Source organism: Neophocaena asiaeorientalis, unplaced genomic scaffold (assembly GCF_003031525.2).
Source record: "Neophocaena asiaeorientalis asiaeorientalis breed wild unplaced genomic scaffold, Neophocaena_asiaeorientalis_V1.1 scaffold120, whole genome shotgun sequence".
NCBI lineage: Eukaryota > Metazoa > Chordata > Mammalia > Artiodactyla > Phocoenidae > Neophocaena > Neophocaena asiaeorientalis.
The window spans coordinates 1,229,301-1,238,589 of NW_020185322.1; the positions used below are offsets into that span (position 1 = coordinate 1,229,301).

At 41.6% G+C, this 9,289-nt stretch overlaps 1 protein-coding gene across 2 annotated transcripts in view; it reads left to right on the top strand.

The window, feature by feature from the left end:
• Positions 1-8,408, top strand: part of UPF2 (UPF2 regulator of nonsense mediated mRNA decay) — a 92,513-nt gene extending 84,105 nt beyond the window's left edge. Inside the window, exons 20-22 of one of the 2 annotated variants that reach the window (XM_024734153.1) lie at positions 295-436; positions 1,766-1,886; positions 7,130-8,408. In XM_024734153.1, the coding sequence (XP_024589921.1) occupies positions 295-436; positions 1,766-1,886; positions 7,130-7,139 (273 nt within the window). In that variant the 3' untranslated portion in view covers positions 7,140-8,408. Of the gene's footprint in view, positions 1-294; positions 437-1,765; positions 1,891-7,129 lie in introns of those variants that run through there. The other variant, XM_024734154.1, reaches the window with a different exon arrangement.
• Positions 8,409-9,289: the final 881 nt, after the last annotated feature.

The following is a 9,289-nucleotide window of genomic DNA, read 5'->3' on the forward strand; positions in this document are numbered from 1 at the left end:
CGCCTGTTGCTTAGATGTGTGCTCCCAAACAGGGTGCAGAAAAGGTTGAACTTGATGGAGGTTGAACTTGATGGCCTTCCACTTCCCATCCAGCCCCAATGGGTTTGTCTCTAGTAGAGTAACACTGTTGTCTGTTTACGTTCTTAGATGATGCTGTCTTTATTGACTTATTAAGGAAGGAAAGATTATTATTTTTCTAAACTCATTTAATTCTACTTACTAATTTATTTGAAATCTTTTTTCTTTGATTTTCTCAAGCCATTTGTGATTTCTTTATTATTTTTTTTTCCTCAGTTTAAGATCCTTAATGTACCCATGTCTTCCCAACTTGCTGCAAATCATTGGAACCAGCAACAGGCAGAACAGGAAGAGAGGATGAGAATGAAAAAGCTCACACTAGATATCAATGAACGGCAAGAACAAGAAGATTATCAAGGTATCAAATCTTTTTCAGGATGGAAGTGGAAATTTGGGCTTTTAAAGTACAGAACATCAAAGCTTTTATTCTGCACCTTTTCATGTCATGTTTGCATATATTTAGCCTGAGAAGTTGATTGTTTTTTATATTCCATTCTGTCTTCATTTTTCTCTCACTTATTTTGTAAAGTAACACTAATGTAATTTTCGTCATATTTTGCTTCCCCCATAATTCAGTTAGGTTCTATACTGTTAGAGCTATGTTTGCAAGTGATATAGTACCAAGTTTTAATTGCCTCACGCTGCCAGTCAACTGTGAGCAAATTATTATTCAACAAATGTCATTTCTTTTGTCTACTTGAGAATCCTGGTCTCGAGGACCCTCTATTCCTTCAGATTTGCGGGCATCAAGTTAGGATTCCAGTTTTATAGAGACATACCCAGCACACTTGGATTAACTGGAACTTTACATATAGAGTCCACTGACACTTCATTAAGTCAGCCTTTTGTCATTCCCCTGGCATCCAGATTTTAGAGCCATAACATGGCTGTCTGTGTAGTGCTATACTCACCGACTGCTTTTTGTGCAAGAGATTGTTGTATAAATAAATAGTTGGTTTTCTATCTTTTTTTGTTCTTAATTAATTTTTTTTCTTTTGGCCACGCTTCGTGGCATGTGGGGTCTTAGTTCCCCGACCAGGGATCAAACCCGTGCCTCCTACAGTGTAAGCGTGGAGTCTTAACCACTGGACCGCCAGGGAAGTCCCAGGTTTCTATCTTTAAATCCCACTTCTAGAATCTTCTCTTCCAGTTCAGTTGATACCCAATGTTCTTAATAATAAATAATGGTAGGTAACACTCAGTGTAAGTGTGTACTATGGCCGGACACTTATGTACTTTATCAAATCACTTAATCCTCACAACAATTCTATGAGATAAGTGCTTATTATTATTCCCCTTTTACATTTAGGGAAACTGAACCAAAAGTCGCATAGCTAGTATGTGGCAGAGCTGGGATTTGAGCTAATATTATCTGGCTCCAAACGCCGTGCTGATAGCTGTTGTACTAAACTGCTTCTTACGCTGTTTCACTGCCTCAGGACACTTAACGTCGTGGCCACATTGACTGTAAAGGGAGTGTTGGATGTTAAATGATACTCAAGAGCATGTCTCCTCTCTTGATTGCTCTTCTTGTACTTATTAATCATTTTAGTCCATATAATGGTTATTTTTCTTTAGTCAGCTACCTGACAGGACTAATAAACTTGATCTCCGTAGGGTTTTATTTGCTTCTTGGGAGTACATTTACCAATGTTAAATGCCTTTTCTGTTTTGCTCCTAATTCCAGAAATGCTGCAGTCTCTTGCCCAGCGCCCGGCTCCAGCAAACACCAATCGGGAGCGGCGGCCTCGTTACCAACATCCAAAGGGAGCGCCTAATGCAGATCTAATCTTTAAGACTGGTGGGAGGTAGGACGGTCTCTCTTATTTCTGCCTTAGCTATTTTTCATGGTGTCCATGTGAGCAAATTAGATAGTTCTGGATTATACCTAATGATCAAGGCCCAATGATTAGCAAAATAGAAAAGTGTTTGAGTTGTAGATATTTGAGTAAAGAAAACCTGTTTATAAATATGTTTGTTTCTTTGTTTGTTTGTTTTTTAATCTTAATTTCAGCCACACCAATCTTGGCTTTTACTTTTTCTGAGTGGGCTTCTTTGGATTTTTTAGTTTCCTCTTTTGAGGACGGACTAGTTAACAGATTAGTTTGAGAGAAGTCACAGGCTTTTTGTTAGAATCTCTCAAGCCAGTGTTATGTAATCATAGTGTTTACAAAAACTCAAAACCTGTTACTAGACTTTCAGTCATGCAGATTGAGTTTGTTTTGAGGTATTTTGTTTGTTTGTTTTTAAATTATAAAATATCCTGCTGGGATCTATGCCAGTTCTTCTTAAACTTGAGTTGCTTAATGTGAAATAATTAAAACTCTGGAAGGTATTTCATATAGAAGATATTGCCTAAGACCTCACTCATCTTGTTTTTAAAGTTGTTGAAAGTTTTGCTGGGATCTGATCTAAAGACCCGTACCTATCAACTTTGTTTTCTGTCTTGTGTTTGGGTTATTATCAAAAGTGACATAGGCTTTGTGCTCTTACTGGTCTTCCTTGGGGTATTTAGACTGAGGCTCTACAGCAGCCCTCAAATGTTGTCACCTTGTTGTTGGAGACAGGCGAGCAGGTGTAGAAAAGAGTGCTGGGGTAGAGAAATGGTCCACTGAGGAGAGTAGTAGCATTGGAGAAAACACAGATGTTCCAGCCTGTGTCTTCACTCACTAAGTATATTCGTGTTCCTGGTAACATTTTTCTTTGAACTGTATGTTCAGACAACTCTAATCAAATTGCAATTTAGGAAATTGGTTTGTCATTGACAGTTTAGGGATCTGTTTTTTAACAGCTATTGAGTGTAATTTTTTTTTTAGAAATGCACGTTACAAATGATGTACAATAGGCATAAGATATTAGGTTATTTTAAATTACCCAACCTTCATTAAAGTCCTTTAATACCTTTTATTGTGCTAAGACGTGGAACCGGCTAAGTTAAGAAAAAGGCCATGGAAATTTTAGTTTTCTCCTTTTACATTTTCTTAGAGTAGCTTTAAACATATACCATTGTGTTCTTGGTAATGTCTGCTCCCTCTTTCTTATCTTGATATTTTTCATCAACTTCACTGGCCATATTGCAGCCTAACATCTCTGAACAGCATTGTTTCTATTAATCCCTAATCCTTTCTCAGTTTAGATATTGTAACAGTAGCATCATTTCCTAATTTTTCAATGTTTGGGTGACTTTACAGAATCAATAAATGTGACATTTGCTACATAATTACTATTTGCAGTAGGATTTGCTCCCCTCAGCTTACATTTCATCCAGCACCTTCCATGGGTTCAGTCCTGCACTATGGAAAATTCAGAAGTAGAAGACAGAGCCTTTACTCTCAGGTTTATAGTCCAGTTGAGAAACCAGGTCCAGGTACTTGACAGCTAATTCTGCCCTAGTCATGTATTTATTTTAAAAATCATTGATGGAGAGTCTAAGCACCAAGCATTTCTCAAGGAGTATGGAATAAAAATATGGGAAAGCAGATGTATCAACTTAAACATGCTGCTATAGTTGTGTATATGAACACAGAGATGTGCCTTTCTTAGTTTGCTACCAGTTACTCAGTCGTTTTTCAAAGTTCTTTGTTACCTTTCTGATTTCCTTCCCTCCCTCCAGCCCTGCAGGCAGCCAGACTTGGAACTGGCCACGCTGGCTCTCTCTCACCTCGCACTCACTTCGCATCTGCCTTCCTGCCCCTTCCCTGACACCTTGGCCTTGGCCCGGCCGCCTCAGTGCTCCGTTCAGCCATCTGGGTGGCTGTCTTGGAGCGCTCTGCACATGGGCCCCCCTCTTCTGTCAGCACACTCTCTTCCCGTGACCTCTGCGGCTCTGCTGCCCTTTCTGGTCTTCTTCCCTGCCTGCCTCCTCTGCTTGTCTCCTGACTCTGGGGTGGCCTTGCCTCCTCCTGGAAACACCCGTGCCCCTCAGGCTGGTCCTTGGCCCCTCGCTTACGCCAAGCGCTCTCGCAGGTGTCCCCTCCCGTGGCTCCATTACCAGCCGGGTCTCCAGCCCAAGCCTCCACTCTGGTTTCTGACCGTGCACCTGCTGTCTTCTGAACAACCACCTAGACGTCTCCCGGGAACTTCGACTTCAGCGTATCCCTGCCCCATCCTCTCCCCTCCTCTGTTCTCTAGCCCAGTGAACGGAAGCTCTGCCCTCGCAGTTGTCCAAACTAGAAAAGGAGGTTTTGTTTTTGACTCTTCCTCTGCATCAGTCTCTCTGTGTAGTTAATTAACAAATACCCTGATTCTACTGGTAAATGGCTTTCTCACACTGGCCCTGTTTATCCCATCTCTGCCATGGAGATTCTAGATCAAGCTACTGTCACCTCTCATCTGGATTACTGCCTGCAACCTCCAGATATGCTTCTCAGTCTCCAATTTCAACCCCTTCCAATGCATCCTCTCTGCTCTCCCCACAGTATTCTTTCTTAAGTGCAAACCTGCCATCTGACCAGGAGTGAGTTCTTGTGCTTAAACCCTTCAGTGGCTCCTCGTGGCTTGTGGGATAAAAGTCCTAGCTCCTCACTTGGTTAACACGACCTTGCATGATGGGGGTGCACTCCCCTTACTGGCTTTACCTCTTGCTATTTTTTCCCCTACTTCCACCCAGCTGGCCTTTTAGCTCTTCTAGTTATGCCCTTTTTTGCCTCCCTCTGTTTGGAACCCTTTCGGGCTCTTCCCCAGATAACTCCTGCTCCTCCGTCAGATCTCCCCTTGAAACTCGGGAGCCTGACCTTGCTGCCCTGGCTCACTGTGCTTCCCCAGACCTTGTTGTGCTTCGTCACCTGCTAGCTTGTGTCCATCCCCCAGGAGATTGAAGACTCAGGGCAGACATGAAGCCTTGTCTTGCTTTCCGTTATATCTCCTCCATAGGTCTTGGTGCCTGGCACATAGTAGATGCCCAGTAAATATTTGTTGAATGGACAGAGGGACTTCAAAAAAATCTATGCTTAGTCATTTAACAAACTTTCTCCCTGTGTCATGCTCCCTAGCACCCTCATTCCCTTTTGTTTTCCTGATTTTGTGAGACTCCCACCTCTTGAGCTACTTGGCTTTACCTATTTTAAATCTCTTCCTCAAATAATGACTTGGGAAAAGGAAATCCTAACTTGTCCAACACTCTTGAAAATGGCCCTCTGTAAAGTCTTATGGTTTTATAGTCTTCTCAAAGCCAGTGCTCTTAAAATGCAGGTTCAGATGAACATTGTAGAGGAACAAGCAAATGTGTAAAAGTGAGTTTTTGAAGCCTTTCAAGTACCAAATGTTCTTTGCTATTTTTTAAACTTAAGTGAAGAAATGTAGTCACGTGGAAGAACGTTAGGTGATGGGTGGTGTCTTTTGGTAGTTTGGCTCCTCTTTATTTTCTTCTATTTTTAACGCTGGGCCAGACTCAGTTGGAACCTGTGCATCTAGAGCCGTGGTCCTCGGGTGTCTGCGTGCTGAAGTCCTGTAGGAAGAGGCAGAGGGAGGTTCTGTGAGTGAGGTCTGAGAAACTGTTTTCAATTTGACTCTTAACTTGGCTAGTACTTTTTTTTAAAAGTTATTAAATTGTTGACATTATATGTCAGATAAAGGGAAATTTACTTGGAAACTGGTTATTAAAGCAGTTTTAAGTTTTTATTACCTGTAGATTTTGATAAGGCTCCCAGACATTAATTATAATGATTTTTATATTTTATAATCAGGATTGAAATAGGGCTGTAAGTTAAAATTTCAGTCCTTCTCCCTGGGCAGGAATGCTCTAAGAAGGAGTAAGCCTTTGCTTATAATGAGTTAAAATGGCAGTAGCACTCTAGGTAATACAGTTACCAAGGTGTTCTGTAGTGCAGGACAGGGTTGCTTTCTACCCTGTGAGTGCTGAATAAACTGTGAAACTCAGCATCTTTGGCAAGTGTTAATACTAATATGGTTTATATGCTATAAATTTGTGTGGGTTATACCAGCGCTCCTCAAACTTTAAAATACCTATTTTAACCATCCTGACTCTTGTTAAACTGCTGGTTCTGATTAGTTTCTAACAAGCTCCCAGGTGATGTCAAAGCTGCTGGAGTGTGGACCACACTCTGAGTAGCAAGGGGTTATAATAAGTGTGTCTTATTTATCAAAGACTGTGAACGCTTTTCCTGTCATTCATTGCATTTATCTAAAGTATTCTGTTTTAGACCATTGCTTTGTCTTGACATCAGGGGAGAGACTGTTTCTTTCTCTCAGAGAATACTTCTACTGACCTTTTCCCATTCAGTTCAGTTCTGCACGACTTAACGGATGTATCCAGCTGAAGATAGACTTTTCTGTATTTGCATTTTATTCTTTGAAAGTTTCTTGCTAATGCAACTTGCCTTGTGAGAGACAACCTGTATGAGTTTGCTAGAGCTGCCAAAAGAAAGCATGATAAACTTTGTGACTTAAACAACAGAATGGTTTACCTCACACTTCTGGAGGCCGAAATCCAGGGTGAGGGCCGGGTTGGTTCCTTCTGAGGCTGAGAGGAGAATCCGCTCCAGGCTCCCTCCTGGCTTCTGGTGCTTTGCCAGCAATCTTTGGCATCCCCTGGCTTCCACAGCACCATCTGACCCATGTCTTCATCGTCACGTGGCGTTCTCCCAGGGTGTTTGTGTCTGGGTTTCCTCCTGTTATGATCAGGAGCCCATCCTACTTCAGTCTGGCCTCGTCTTAACAAATTACATCTGCAGTGACCCTGTCTTCAAATAAGGTCACATTCTGAGGTACTGCGGTTAGACTTCAACGTGTGAATTTGGAGGGTACACCGTTCAGCCATGACACAAACCATGAATTTTCAGCATCTTAGAAAGTAGTTACAGGAGAGCTACTGGGACCACCCCCTTCTGATCAGCATCAGAATTGCTCTTTTTAGTGCTCCTCCGCCCCCTGTTGTTTCTTAGTTCAGTAGGAGTTTGTGTGCTCTTTAAAAAGCACTGACTTGTCTGCAGACATCAGTGAATAGTGGCTGGGGCCTTTTTTAGGGGCCTTTTCTTGCTGGAGGGTCGTCCTCAGTCCTGGTTCTTTAACATTGCCCTGTTTGTGCCTCTAGGAGACGTTGATCCAGCAGCACGTGTCATTTCATTAGGTCCTGTATCTGATGTTGTGGATAGTGGAGTCCTCCAGCAATTGAATGAGAGCAGTGGACACATCTCAGCATGTCGGTCTAGAGAGTTGCGAATCTAAACCTGGGACAGGCTGGGGCCATGAGGCAGAAACAGCAGCCTCTGCCAACACCGGAACAAGCCGACGCTTCCAGATAAGGCAGAAAAGGCCTTTTGTAATGGAAATCACGTGAGGGTTCATCTTCTCTTGAGAATGCAGTCAAGAAATGAGATGGTTGACTTGATTCCTGAGCAGTTACACCAAGAAGAGCGTCAGTGAGATGATTGAGCCGAAGAAGAAACGGTTGTAATGGTAATGGTATGGGGAAAATGAACTTGAGTTTAAACTTGATTTGAGTTACAGTGTCTCTGAACTGAACATCCCAAGTTGGAAGAAGATACATTTGGGGGCTCCAGGACTATAGTAGCAAAGTATAGAGCAAGCAGTAAAATCTTCTAGTGAAAACTTACATGCAGGACAACAAAATGATGAAAGATATCCAAATACCAGATAATCCACCAGGAAGGCTTTTGTTTAGGAATTTGTTTAAAGAGGAACAAGGGATGAGGGAGAAAAATCAGTTTTACCCATCAGAGTCAGTAATGTAACATTGCCTACTAGGGTAAAAAGAAAATGTGAAGACGATTAGTGTACAAAGCATGTACCCAGATGGCTTAGGGGAGTCTGACACCAGCCTAAGAACAGGGATAGTTGAGCCCATTGTAAGTATCATTGAAAACAGACAGCGTGCCAGGCAGATGTCACAGAAGATGGACGAAGGACAGCGAGAAGGGGATCCGGAGATTTTGTTGACCTTCATGGGTTTACAGCCTCTGTCTCTAAACAAAGTATGGAAACAGTAGAGCTTTTATTTTGCTTTTGTTTTTCTTTTGTTTTGTTTTGTTTTCCCCCCACTAAGTAGAAATGAACATTCTTAGTCTGTTTCTGGCAATCCGTTAATTTATTAGGATAGTTGTCTTTTGTTTGCTTTCCAATAGGCATAGTAAATTTAGTTGAAGAGCACATCTGTATGCTACAACTTGATTACATCTTTTTTTCTAGCTATTTTGCATTTTTTCTTTTACCATGTTTCAGTTTCTGCATGTAGAATTAAATAAGAAACAAAACTTGTAAAGTTGTAACATTTCACATGGAAATGCTGCCCGATCTTCACCAGCTTCAGAAATCTGACCTTTGCCGATGCTGCAATAAAGTGTTGTAATTTAGATTTGGTGTGGTTGTGTTTTATTTGGTTTGGGTTTTGGAAACCTATTAAATGGGTAAATCAGTATCTTCCACAGTCATCACTATTCTTTATAAAATAGTCTCAGAGACGATTTCTTTAGCATTTCACTAGTATTGTTGCTCTCCCTTTAGCATCTGTTACTTGCATTGTTTTCCTGGGTTCCTGAGTTAGTTACCTTTGGGGTCAGTACAAAAAGTAGCCAGTGGAGTCCAATAGAATAAACACTTTTAGAACAGGCTTGAAGCTGGTTATGATGGAAAATGCTGGTACAGCGCAGTCTAGCCTGGGGTGGTGTTTATGATCTTACCCACGTGTGTGCCGCAGGGCTGATAAACGCCTCTGTAAGGCAGGTGGTTCAGAAGGGAATTGCGAGAACCATCGTTTTCAATTTCTTTCCAGGTGTTTATTCCAAGGCTGGCTGAGACAAATCCAGAAGGCATGAAGGAAGTTTCAAATCTCGATTTAATTCTCTTAACCCTATTTTCCAACCCTCATCGCCATCTTCCTTGCTGACCTGTGTACTATTTCTTGCTATTCGGCGTTGAGGAAAATGGTTTACAAGTTTCGTCACGTTTATATTGTTTCCAAGTTTAAATTGTTAGAGGGAACCAGGGGTAATTCTGTTGTGTATCATGCACAAGGCAGAGAATATCTGAAAATCAGCTGTGATAATTCACCTTCATTCACTTTTCATCTTTCATCTAGAATAAACAAGGTCACTAGCAGGTGTAACCATAAAGAAAGTAGACCAAATAAGATGGTGTGCAGCACTGTGCTTTATTCCGTTAGATTTCTGTAGCAGAGATAGGTTACTGGTGATTAGTGACACGTAAGATAGGTTCTGTTTTAACCACCAAGGAG